General features: G+C 40.8%; 1 protein-coding gene across 2 annotated transcripts in view; it reads left to right on the top strand.

Moving 5' to 3' along the window:
* ptprn2 (protein tyrosine phosphatase receptor type N2) overlaps positions 1 to 13,867 on the top strand; it is a 136,620-nt gene that overhangs the window by 104,627 nt on the left and 18,126 nt on the right. For both annotated transcript variants that reach the window (XM_030397896.1, XM_030397894.1), the window contains 4 exons: positions 102 to 317; positions 2,523 to 2,726; positions 8,341 to 8,488; positions 9,921 to 9,994. In XM_030397896.1, the coding sequence (XP_030253756.1) occupies positions 102 to 317; positions 2,523 to 2,726; positions 8,341 to 8,488; positions 9,921 to 9,994 (642 nt within the window). The remainder of the gene's footprint in view (positions 1 to 101; positions 318 to 2,522; positions 2,727 to 8,340; positions 8,489 to 9,920; positions 9,995 to 13,867) is intronic.

The following is a 13,867-nucleotide window of genomic DNA, read 5'->3' on the forward strand; positions in this document are numbered from 1 at the left end:
TTGCTGTATATCAAAAAACACCACATCAATCAGCGAAGTGACACATCCTTTTTACCGGTCTGACAGTGTGTTCTCTCTCTCTGTTTGTGTGTGTCCTCCAGAGGGGCAGCCTGACCCAGATCCCCGTGGTGAAGGAGACCAGGGTGGAGTCGGGCCAGTTCCTGGTGCTCTCCGTCCTCTGCATGCTCTTCATCCTGGTGGCGCTGGCGGTGTCCGCTACCTTCTTCTGCGTGCGCCAGCGCTCCCACCTCCGCATGAAGGAGAAGCTGGCCAGCCTGGGGACTGACACCAGTACTGATGCCACCGCAACCTATCAGGTTAGTCCAGCCCCCCCTCGCTGTGAGCCAATCAGGGGCCGAGACACTTGGCCTGAGCTCTGCTATTGGATGATCACACATTCTGTTCAGATATGGGAGATTTTCTGATTGGTTTGTGGGAGTGTTTGTTATGTTTGAGTAATTCTCTTCTTCCTGCTTTTGTGTTGGTTTGGTTTGGTTTGTGATGAGACCGATTAGCTTTATTTTATTCATCGATTTATTATTCAGTCCATTTATTGAATATCAGAAATCACGTTTTTGTGAAAAACCTTACTCCTATGCTCTTTATTTATTGCATTTTTTGCTCCAGTAGACATTCACTCCGTCCATTGTTCAGTGCTCGGCCATGCCTGATAAGTGTGTGTGTAGCTGTGAGTGTGTGTTGGCGTGTTAGTGAGACAGGGGAGCAGGCCGCCACTGTGACCTATTCCCTCTGTTCCTCCAGGGCCATGGGCAGCCAGGGCGGTATTGATTTTCAGCGCTGGGGCTCAGCTGTGCCCAGCATGGTACTCAGAACATATTTATCTGCATGTCGCGTTAACATTTTCAATATTTAATCGGGTTTTCACAGGGTTGCTCTGTCTGTCAGAAACTGATGTTGTAACAGTGGCCACAGAGATGCAAAAGAAGCAAAAAATTCAAGAGTTAAGAATTTTAGTTTATTGTAAGTATCTTTTGTCATGATTCCTTTCTGTGCAAATTTCAGGTTATATATGGCACCTGTTTATTCTTTAGGGATAGGATAACTGCTTTGTCAGGCGTTCACGTGGGTGTGCTCTCTATATTTGATGGATACAGTTGTTTGTGTGCTTTGGGAGACACATGCTGTCAGATGGAAACACACTTGTTTCCTCTTGGCCTGTTTCATTCTCGTTGGTTGTTTGAAAAAAAAGCAGAGGACACTAGTGTAACTATAATCCTGCAACCAGTGCTCCTCTCTGGGCTCCGTGTGTCTCTCCTCTGACCTTCTCTTGTGCTAACTGCATCCCACTGCCCGCTCCTGGGAAGATCTCTCAGATCCGCTACAGCACGAGAAGTAGGATGAGTTATGAGGTGGACCTGGATATTGCCCCAAGGCCAAGGCCCAGGGCACCGCTTCATGGCTCTAATCATTAAAGTCTTGACGGCGGGAAAGCTGATCCAAGACCAGGGCTTAGAGGGGCCTGTGCTCCAGAGGGAAATATCACAATGATAGATCATGAGATAGCATGTGCTTTCACAAGGCATTTTCTCTGGCCTGCCCTGCCCTCGCCGTTATTAATCGAGTATGGAAATGAAATCTGTGGAGATGACTGGCTTCGCCCCCCGAAACCAAACAAATGGGGTTCACAGATCATGAATTTCACTCAGAAATGTTATGAAGGAAATCTGTTACTGTGTTTTATGTTTGTGTGTGTGTGTTTGTTCGTTTGTTTACACATGCATAAGGTTGCACAAATATTGCAAACAGGGCTTTTTTTTTTTTTTTTTTTTTTCATTTTGTGTATATTAGAGTAGATAATGCCTAGTCCTCGAATTTTTTGATGCCCCGTCTCTGCACTGAGGCATGATGGGAGAAAAGCTGAGTCATTGGGAGAAGTGTAATCTTCGACGCAGTGGGTCTTTTAGCAAGTCTCAGAAACCTGGAGATATCAATCAAAATAGAAAATTATACTTTACAATAGTGCCAATGCATTTTGATCTCCTTGGGTTCTCTGTGGTTATACAATTCTCTGTGGTTATGAATTTACAAGTCCTATTTGATTGATGGATGGATATGGTTCCATATTTACAAATTCAGATTTTTAAAGAGTATAGTTTTATGCTCCATAGCACTTGACTGTGCAGAATTTAACTTGAACCTCCTTTCTTAAACAATGAATACAGTTGCTGCGTTGCAACCAGGTGTAGCACACTGAGTTTATTCTGTGAATCGTGTAGGGTTCCTCAACCATGTATTTTTGACATAATTAGTATAAGCTCCATAATCCAAGAGGATAAGCCATTAATCTACAGGCGAGAGAGGACAGATCAAGTCAGCCGAGATACAGGATTTTACAAGGTGCATTTACAGAACTGAACCCCTAACAACGAGGATAAGCACATAACCTACATAAAACTGTTGTTATGTGCATTAAAGGATGATAAATAAATGAAACATTGCAAAGAGTTTGGAGAAAAAAAGCACTACATTTTTGATTCATAATTATCTCCTGTTATCTCCAGGAGCTTTGTCGCCAGCGTATGGCGATCCGGACATCAGAGCGCGTCGAGCGGCCGGAGACCCTGCGCCACTCTCGACTCAACAGTGTCTCGTCCCAGTTCAGCGATGGCCCCGCAGCCAGCCCGTCCACACGCAGCAGCACCTCCTCCTGGTGTGAGGAGCCAGTGCCGTCCAACATGGACATCTCCACTGGTCACATGATACTGGTAAGGAACTTACTTTGACTCCAGAAACGATGTGTAATGGCTCCTGTGGTGGGAAAAGTGGTTAGGGAGGAGAATAGATGGAAGTAGACTGAGCTATGGTTTGATGTCAGGTCCTCCGAGACTTTTTGTGGTTCTTGGCATCCAATTGCTACAACTAAACAAGCACAGCATGTCATGTCTTGCTGACTATGCACTTAACCTTTCAGGGTGAGTTTACCGAGCCTAGTTCGAGCAACTCCAATGCTTTCTGGTAGAAATTGTTAGTAAACTATTGAAATAGCTTAGTTAGCCAAAAGGTATGGTTAAGCACTTCTAATGGTTAGCTTAAAGTAATCAAAGGGTTGGCTAAAAGTTGTTGCTAAGCTTATGAAATAGCTAAATGTAATAAACATACAGTGTAAATAGCTTGAGGTTTATTATAAAGGAATCAAATGTTGAAATATTTAGCTAAATAGCTAAACATAATGTAGTAATATAGTAACAATAATATAGCCAAAATCATGGCTAAGCTTTTGAAATAGCTAAATGTAATAGATACATAATAGACACTTGAAATGGTTAGCTTAAAGTCATGGCTAAACATGTAGCTAAATAGCTAAATGTAATGGCTAAAGATGTAGCTAAATGTTATAATGTTATAGTTATACTTTTAAAACAGTTATCAAATGTTATCGATTAAGGGTTAAAATAGTACCCTAAACAATGCGAAAAATGCTACACAATTCAAATAGTTAGCTAAATTTAATGAATAGGTTGAAATAGTATGCTCAAAGTCACGGCTATATAGTTGAAATAATTAACTAAATGTAATAGATAAACAGTTAGCTTGAAGTTATTAGATGGCTGTATCAGTTAGCTAGCAGGTGGCTAAATAATACTTAGCCTAGCCTAAATATAATGGATATAGGCTACAGTTGAAATAGTAAGCTAAATGTAGCTTAATTAAATTATAGCTTATTCTAGCTAATTTTAATGTATAAATGGTTTAAAATCTAGAAACAGTTAGCTAAATGTAACAAATAGGCTAACATTTCGAATAGAAGGCTAAAATAGGCTAATGGGTAAATGGTGTAAATGTCTTCTGCTCTCCTAAGTGATGTAATGTAGCACAAAGGCAAATAACATGACTTAAACATGGACATTTAAATGAAAAATATATATTTTGGGGGGTGTTTCAGCTAAAAAGGGTCAGGAAACAGATATACAGGAATATGCTTTTCATGTGAGCATACATTACAGTGTATGCTTTTAAATTCTCCCTGTGTCTATGAATATCCTGGGCCCGGTGCTGAAAACCAACAGCTTGATTTCTCTCTGTTTATCAGTTTGGATGTGTCTCTTTTTCATCCCTCTCTCACCTCACCCCCTCAGAACGCTGTTATCTTTGTTTTGGTTTTTTTCATCACTCTCCCCGCTGTTTTTTTCCCTCTTACTTTATCTTTGGCTCTGATGTCTTAGTTTTTTTTCTCCTCCAACTTTTTTTCTTTCCCTTTACCGTGTCATTTTCTCTCTTTATCATTCCGTCCTGCTTCTCTCCCCACTGTCATTTTCCATCTCTTACCCCCTCCATGTCTCTCGCTGCCGCAGCAAAATAAGGCAGGCATTGTTTTGCGTGATGGGAGCTGCTCAAAACTGAAATATCATTACCCATTTGATTGCCATTTGGATGTTTTAGAAAATTTTGCTGGTTTTTATTTTGCTTGGAAAAGCTTTCTGCTTGCCAGCGCTCCTGCAGACACACAATGGATTGTTTTAATTTTGCACAACTTTCGCTTCATTCATTTGAGACAAGCTTGATAAAAGAGATGGATAGATGCCTTGCAGTGTTTCCATTAATGGAGAGAGCATTCATCACACTGCACGTCTAGCTTTTATATTGGGAGGCTATAATGAATGAGAGTGAATCTGAGTAATGCCTTGTATTGGTGGTAATAGATGGGTTTTGTTGCACTCGTCAAGGCTTGTTTGTGAAGCCCCTTTTGAAAACATTGACAATAGAAAAGCATTTAGCCCTGCAATAACAAAAGAGGCAATGTGAATCAGTTCTAGGAGCTGTTATTATTAGGCCCGGTTTCTTCACAACGGCAGCGCGGGCTTTGCAAAGTAGAAAAGGTAAAACACTCAGGGACCTTTGCTTCTTTTCTCATGCCATGATTGACATGGAGATGTCCTATAGGGGTTCTTCTTTAAAATTCCGCCGCCATCTCACATGAAACCATGTGTGAGATTGCCTTGTTATCACTGATCTCAGACCTATATTTTCCCATCTCTGCACTCCTCTCCTCTCATCTCCCCTCTTTCGCTCTTTGGAGCTCACACCGTGTGGAGAAGGATGATGAATACCCGGCTTTCCAAAGCACATTTGCTGGGCGTCCCTTTTTTGAGGCTCGATCACCTCTCACACACACACATGCAGTACAAACACACACACACACATGCAACCACTATGCTACTGATGCCAGTCAGGATAAATGAACTAAGGTGTTGCGCCCCACTGTTCTGCCCACCTCAAGACTTAAAAAGTCTTGCATAACGACTTCCAACTCCAAAACTGAAATTGGATGCCTCTGTGTGCTGAGTCATCTGCTGTGTTTTTTTTTCAGAGGTACGACACACCTCTGCTATCATTTGCCTTTTTCGGCTGCGGTACTCTGTTATAACCAAGCAAACTTTACCTGCCTGATGATTAAAGGGGCACTTTGTAGTTTTTTTGTAGGAAAAGAAATACAAACTCATAATTTTGATATTTACAATATTAATGAGGTAATAATACAAACTCAAAACTGAATAAACCAGCTGTTCTCAGAGGAAAATAAGGTCCCCAGAACACTGTCTGAAGCTAGGACGGTGGCAGGGTCAAACTCATATAGACAAAGTAAAACAGTATTAAATTGTGTTGTCCTTTCAGGTCAGTTTGTTTGTTCAGTAATTAAAAGAAAAAGAAATTGTCTTTAGCTCACTGAAGATCTTGCTCTTCTACATTTCTTACCAGATGTAGATGGGAGATGACCAGATGTGTTGCTCATGTGGCTGCATTCATGTGCTCATGGTTGCAGTGCTCAGTCTGTTCAGCACCATGGACAGCACTTTAAACTTGTTTTTTTTTTCCTCACAAGCATGTTAAACAAAAAAGAAAAAAGCGCCCACTGTCCAGAAACAGGATGAACGTGTTGATACAGTTGCTGTTGCTGCAGTGTTGACTTAATCACCTCTCTACTGAAAAAGAAAAAAAATCAATAATTATGTAGCTTGGGGCTCTTTTTCATCACAATGAGTATTATTTTTCTTCTTTTTTTTTTATGAAATGATGAATTATTTCCTCAAAAAGGAACTCAGGCAAAGGAAAATTGCCACTGATTCATATAACATGTCCTGCCCTCAGTGGCTTTTCATCAACATTTTAAATGTAGTTTATGAGCAATTCAGATTCCATTTGTTATTTTCATTTTTAGCTATTATTAGTCACACAAAAACATACATGCTAATACCTTTATTTTCACCTCTCACTGCTGTTTATCATATCATAAAGCTCCCCCGTACAAACTGTTACCAGTATTGTTCGTTTTAATTTGACAGCAGAGCCTGACAGTAATGTGTTACCTGTTGTGTCTGGCTCCCCTGGTCGTCCCTTCATCCTGATTTCACCCGGCACCCTCTGCTGCCGAGGAGACTGCTTAGGAAGGATTAGACATTGTTTCCCTGACACCCAGGCCTCCCATCCCAACTCTCTGATTGGCAGACATAATCCCCCCATTCACTAAACCTTCGTTACCCTGTCTCTGGAATATGCCATGGTCCACTGCCTCCCCCTAGGAGCAGAAGGGCTTGATAAGGGCCTGCTGGCTGCATTGCATTAAGCAGCGAAAATATGAATTTGGAATGCAATCGATTCAGGGCATCGTTTGAATAGAATGGGATGCAATTCAGAGTGGATTTATCAAGTACATGGAGATGTAATATTGGTAGGGGAGGTGGAATGCTGTCAGGCTGGCAAGCAGAGAGTACTTGTACAGGGTGACAAGAGCATAGTGGTGACAGGCTCTGTCAAGTGGCCATAATGGCATGCTGTCATTTTCCCGGGAAGACAGCACTGTGTGTTTGCGTGGGCGCTGCACAACAGCAGACATGCAAATATACGTGTGTTGCCCGCTATTAGAATTGACATTAACTAAATCACTCTTTTTTGTGTAATTGCATTTTATGTATGCATAAAATTAAAAGCTCAAACAGGGATGGTTCAAAGTATAACAGCAGAGATCTACAGTAATGTTTCAGGAATATCACTTCATGTCATTAATGGGTTCAGACGGAACACTTTGTGCTGTTGTGTTCTCTCATTATGCAGCTGCATTAATCACAAGAGTTGCTTTTTTTTTGTTCTCAGTGTGGCTTTTAAGACCTGAGTGGAACCTTTGGCACCCCATCTACAATAAACTTTGATTTCCATTGTCTGCAGGATTTGTAATGTGCTCATAAGTCACCTAATATCTTCTGCATGCATGCAGAAGATGTCTGAATTTATGAGCCGTCAAAGGGTAATTGCCTATTATGTGCCGGACAAGCTTATTTGTGATTATCATCTAGGTAGGAATTGTATATATTCTGCAAAGGTTTGGAATTTCTCTTTTGACGGACAGGATTGAATGAGTCGGGCGTAACAATGGAGTGTCACCTCTCTCCGCTCAGCTTACCTATACTGCCTTTAATACGGGATAGAAACCCAGCACATCTGGGTATCAGTTTCATTGTATTAGCCAGCTGATCCCTGACATCAGTTTATGAGTCTGTAATCTTCTGCCTCACACAATAGCGGACTAAACCATTTAACCCCACTGGGAGGGGAGCCATGATACAGGAACGAAACACAACGCTATACGCTAAAAAAGACCATCTTGCCAGCTACAGCCTCTAAGCTCCTAAGACTTGCCCTGGTTTGGGAGAATACACACACACACATACATGCATAGGCCTCTTCCCCTCCCCCTTCACTTTTTCCATCTTTGTCTCTCTAGCGAATTCAATTTTGTCTTCTCCAAGCGACGGCTTAAATGCAGACAATCTTATCAGCGGCTGTGCAAGCAGTGAGGGACGTGATTGAAACACCCCTGAAGTATTTCCAATGCAGACAAACCTTTCAGGAGTCTTAATTGTGTGTGTGATTTTTTTTTTTTTTTTTTTCTTCCTTCCTCTCTCAGTCAAACACACATGCACAAACACACAAAGACGCAAACATTAGGACTCCTTCCCCACCTAGATCTTCAGCAGCCTCCTCCTCCTCCTCCTCCTCCTCCTCCTCCTCCTCCTCACCCAGTTGTTACGCTTTACAGCAGCTTGGGATAATAATGCTCCGTGACACCTGATCGTGGCTTTAATGGAACGATGCTGTTGTCAAGGGTTTAGTGTTTTGCTCCAGTTTGTTCATTGGTTAGCTCATGGTGAAGAAAATACAATGGCAAAATAAAAATTGGTTGAAATTTCTTGTTGAATTAATCCGAAGGTGCTGCAAAAAACTGTCCTTTTGCAGCCAAATTATGAGATAAATTCAACTGAATTCTGCCTGGGGTCTGGCTTATTGTGTGAAATGGTGGCTAAGATGGTGTCTGTTTTCCTCTAGTCGTACATGGAGGACCACTTGAAGAACAAGAACCGTCTGGAGCGTGAGTGGGAGGCCCTGTGCTCCTACCAGGCAGAGCCCAGCGCCAGCGGTGTGGGACGGGGCGAACAGAACTCCAAGAGGAACCGCTCAGATGCTGTGGTCGTATGTGAGTGCATTCAAAAGTCCATTGTATTTTTATTGTTTATAAGCTTGAGAGTCTTTTTACCATTTATAAGGTCAAGCAGTGCACCTCCATCACTGTTGTTGATACATTTCACAATCTGATGCTTAAATAAGACCAAAAAACAACCTGTTATTGCCTGAAAAGTTTTTTCAATGCAAAACAGCTGGCTTCGAAACTTCTCATAGGCCTGTTATTAGCTAACAATATAATTATGTGAGGCTACAAATTACCTTAGAAAATCACCTGTTTTGTACTAGAATGTCCACTGCATGGTATTGGTATTAATATTGGCTCCATTCTGCTCTTTATTTGGTTTGGGATAGTTTACATCCCAATGAACTCCAGCCAAATTTGCATTAGATAGTGTTACGTTTGCCATTACTGCCATATTTCTCACCTTCAAATGCTTTTTTCTTGTAAAACTGAAGCATACTGTTTAAAAAAGCATAGATTTGACCATCGTGCTTTTCTTTAGTAAGTAGGTTAGACTGAATAAACATGTAAATCACATTTTATTTAATCATACTCGAGAATAATACCAAAGAATTCGGTCTTGTATTCCATGAGGAGGGAATTTGCTTTGGAAATGTAGCTTCAGCCTCAGTATTTTAATTCGGTAGGCTAATTTTAATGTGTTCATCAGGTCCCAATAAGGTGGTTCTCATTTTTAAACGAGTCAGCTAGACACATTTAGAAAGCAAGCTGGGTACAGTTTTCAACCTCTGCAAACACAGAATATTAGTATGATGATAGCATTTGCATTATTATACACTAGCTAGCTACAGCTCATAGCTTAGCAATTTAAGTCAGTAGCTATTGGAATAATCCAATTATTTCCTCAATCAACCTATTACTATGAGTAATAGTGATCTACAGGAACCTCCTGCCAAAGTTAAAACAGTTTTGGTCATTTCACGTGAGAGATTTCTGATCTGTTTGAGGTGGGCGGGGCTTTGTTACAAGTCAGTGATGTCACAGGCACCAATCAGTATGTGGCAACATCTGAATCAGAGTGTGATGACAGTTGATGGGCTGATGAGTATTTTTAGTCATGACAATAAGAAAAACAATTTCAGAGGCTTTACCTTGAAGCAAATGTGTTTAAGAAGACAGCTTATATGAATCTTGCAACAGTTTCACTCGTTAAAGAAAGGGAGGATTTTAAGACTTCTCTTGAGATGAAATGTTTTATTATTATTTCACTTGGAACGTTCCTTATTGAAGGTGGAGCAATCCAAGACTTTGAGTGCGTCTGTGAGTGTGAGGGTGTATGATGAAAGTCTGGTGAAATTACCCTGCAGCCCTTCTTCAGTTTCATATTCCTGCTTCGCTGCGGAAAATTCTGTTATTATTGTGTAGCGAAGGAAAAAACATTGGGAAAACAATGTTGATGAATTATGCATCTCCATTACAGACGATCATTCCAGGATCACCTTGAAAGCGGAGAATAATCACTGCAATTCAGATTACATCAATGCAAGTCCAATCGTGAGTATTGTTTATTCATTCCATTCTACGTTGTGGCCAATATCTGTCGTCACTGAAGCCTTTCTTTCTTCACCAGGAGCACCTGCTGGGGTTTTACTTTGAGATTAAAAAAAAAGTTTCAAAGGACTTGTCATTGATTCAAGTGCACTGATCTTTATTTTAAACTTTGTTCTCCATGCTGGGAGCCTCAGTGGATTTGTGCGTCTTGCTGAATCACACTGCTACTCTCCCTGCTTTCAAAATGGCCGCTCCCTGGAGAAACCGCCCCCTTTTTTTTCATCAGCACTAAAAAGAATTATACATTATTTTTGACTAAACAAACGTATCCCCGCCATAAATCCAGACAGACCTCAGTGTTGGAGAGGGCTAGGGCTTTTTTTCTTTTTTGTCTTTTTTTAGTATTTTTTCCCCCCCAAAAAAACATTGCCAGTCATGATTTCCCCCGAGGCTGCCTGAAAAGGGATTCCATCAAAGGGAACAGGAAACTATGCATTTCAAATACAGTGCCAAAATTTTCTGAGGAGATAGATGAGGGGGGTACACACAGCTGCACTAAAAGCCTATTACTCTTCAGAAACAAACAATGGAGACTTTTAGATGCTCTATTTATTCCTCCATTTTCTCTAATGGCATATTCATAGCGTTCTTTAGCTTATTTAAACAGTGCTGTAGTGCGACATTTGCCATCTTATAGAATAATATTATAATAAACATAATTAATCGGGGGAGATGTTAGCAGAAAAGCAGAGTGCTGTATTCGAAAAAGGGAGATAAATAAAGTTACCCAATACTGTTTTTGGTGAAAAAAGCATCTAGAAACACAAACGGATGTTGAAGACGGGTGAAGTAATGGCGGATGCAGTGGTGTGTGAATGAAAGGACAGTAATTACACCACAAAAGGGACCCCTGGCTGAGCCCAGCAAAACTGTGATAATTATGTCTGTCAATGCGGCTTCTTCCTCCTCATTAGCTTCAGGGGCAGTGGCCTACGAGTAAATAATCTGTCGCTTCTTTCTGGGAATCCGGGGGTCACAGAAGCAAAGGGAAGGCGCTCCCTGCAAAAGCGGCTGGCGACATGCACACAGGGGAGAAGCTTGGATAATGGTTAATGCTTGACCACAAATGATGCAAGCGCTCCCAGATGTGCAGCATCATTAGTCTGAGGAGGAATGTGGCACAAAATGTGGTCAGAGCCCTGCTGTTCTTTGTCTTGCCTGGCCCTTTTTGTTTTTTTTTCTTGCAAAGTCAAACGCTGCATTGCTATTTTTTTTTTTCTATTTCCCACCTGTTCTACACGCTTTTGTCTTCAAACTATCTGGGTTGAGCTCAAGCTGGCGTTCAGCTTCCAAGCTCCCCTATCTTTCATAAACACAGGATCAAGGCGCTGCAGCGAGGTGTTGAAAGTTGAGATGCTTCTCTAGGAGCAGATATTTGTGTGAGCTATTTTAGCACGAGCTCTTTTACTTCAAACCAAAGAGCACTTCCTCGCCTTTTTTTGTTGCAGTCTATCTTCTTTTCCACAATGGTGAGGGGAGGACAGCTGAAATGCAGGACTACTCTTTCATGTTTGCGCTTTAGTATTCATGCAGGGATGTCAACACACAGCTACAGCATGTCTGTGTCCTTGAGATTGGCTAAACGGAGTGGCAGGACCAGTGTTCAGCACCACCCTTTCATTTCTGTGGGGGGAGAAATTTTCTTTTTCTTTTTACAAACCCAAGAGAGGAATTTCAACCAGGAAAGGATGAAGAGAAAATTTAACAACACGGTTATACCTAATTGAAGTAGAACAGCGGGTAATGAACATAACGTTTCCTGCATGTCCTCTCGGGGAAGAATTCTTCATTTTCACATTTCAGCCAGCCTTTGTGTAGGTGTATTTAAAGAACATTTTCAGTCACTCAGGCTTCCCTTCTGCCCTCCATTGAACATTTAGTTCCAACTACAATAACCACAATGAATTTTGACATCCTGCCTGACATCTCAAAGACAGATAAAATGTCTATGACTCATGAATTACCATAGATATGATCAAATCTGATCCAGTGGGGGAATCTGCAGCATCAGAAACGCAGAAAAGATTCTCCAAAGTAAGAAAAATTACAGTTTTAAGTGTGTGCCCCATTAAAATGAACACAATTGACTGTTTCGGCTGAGCCGAGTTTGGAAGTAGATTTAAAAAGAGAAACAATTTAACATTTTTAATCCCTTATAATGAAAAAAAAAAAGAAAAGAGACGATGAGAGAAATAACAAAGAAACTGATTTTTTATTATAAATTTTGGACTAAAGTTGTATGTTCGGGTTTATCAGCCGTTCAGAGCATTAAGAATTAATCCTGTTGTTGAGGTTATTAAACATGAGGAGAGAAAAGCATTGTGCTAATATTGAAGCCATGGAGAAATGCTCCATAATTAAGGTCTATGAGCTTGAAAAACGAGTCAAAGGGAAGCACAAAGAAATGAAAAACTAGATGTACTTCTCAGCCCGCGTTCGGGTCCCTGACAAGATGTTCTTCAGCGTAAAAAGAAACAAGTTCATAAAGAATGAAAAGCCATTGAGTACAACCCTGTGGCTTACAATGTGGTGTTTCTTCATGTAATGCTGTGTAGATGTCTCTTTTACAATTAGTGGTTCTGCTGCAGAGAAAAGCCTCGTTTTCCACTGCTGGATGTCACTCAATGTCACCTAAATATGCAAAGAAATACACTACTGCACTTTCTTTGGTAGTTGTGCCATAAATAACAGACTTACAGACTGCGTCGTCTATCACTATAACGGCAAACATACATCAGGAATGCACTGATATGTACCCACCCGTTTCTTTTCCCGCAAAACACGTCAACATCGCTCCACTGATGCATCTGGCACTCGAGGGCGTGCATAAAGATTCCATTAAATAAAATGTGATCATTGATTTTCGGGGGATGGGGGGGGGACCAGCCAACACCTACTCAATCAAGTCTCAATCACATCCCTCAAATCAAGTCCCACATGTCATTATGTCCCGCCTCGACATTTCAGCTCCCTCACAGCAGCCGCCCGCAGGCTTTAAAGTCCCACCACAATGTCATGTTTCATGTGGAAACATGTCAAAGCATGACAAGAATTGAGATTTAAACGCCATTTTAAGAGTGCTTTGACAATGTTGTACAGAAGTTTGGACACAGTTTCGTTTTAATGTACAAACACAAGAAACAACTACACCTATGGTATGTTGTATATTTTTTGGGGTTGTGGACTACATTATCCTAAATGTTTCCAACAAAAAAAATCAAGATATCCATGATTTTGTTAGGGAACCCTCTTTTACAGTCCTCGAAATACAAAGTATTTAGTTGGTAAATATGATAAATGTGCTGTATTAAAAGATATATAATCACAAATGATATGTAAAGACCCTGGTAATGCCATGGAAACAAACAATGCTTTCTTTTAATCCGGTTCCAGTTTACTTACTGAGTAAATTGGAAAACATCTCCAAGAACATACCCAGTATGAAAGATGACAATTCCAAAGTTTCTCAGGGTAAATCTGATAACGCTTTAATAAATGGGTGTAGCCGTGGATAATACTCACACAACACAAAGTCATTTATTGGAAAGTCCTGTTGGAAAGTTCATAATTTCTACCTGCTCAATAAACAAACGTTGGTTGTTACCCAAGAAAGACATAAAGAACCTCAGTTACACATGTCTTAAATATATATACCCATATAAATGTGTGCATTATCAATTTAATATGCTTGTTAATCTTAGGTCCCATATTGTAAAAAATGAGGATTCCATGTCTGATGATTGAAATCAGAAACATGGTGGGTGATTTCGCTCAGGCAAGTGAGAGCTGCCCAATCAGAGTAGACTTTTCAGGGGC

The sequence above is a fragment of the Sparus aurata genome, chromosome 19, assembly GCF_900880675.1.
Source record: "Sparus aurata chromosome 19, fSpaAur1.1, whole genome shotgun sequence".
NCBI lineage: Eukaryota > Metazoa > Chordata > Actinopteri > Spariformes > Sparidae > Sparus > Sparus aurata.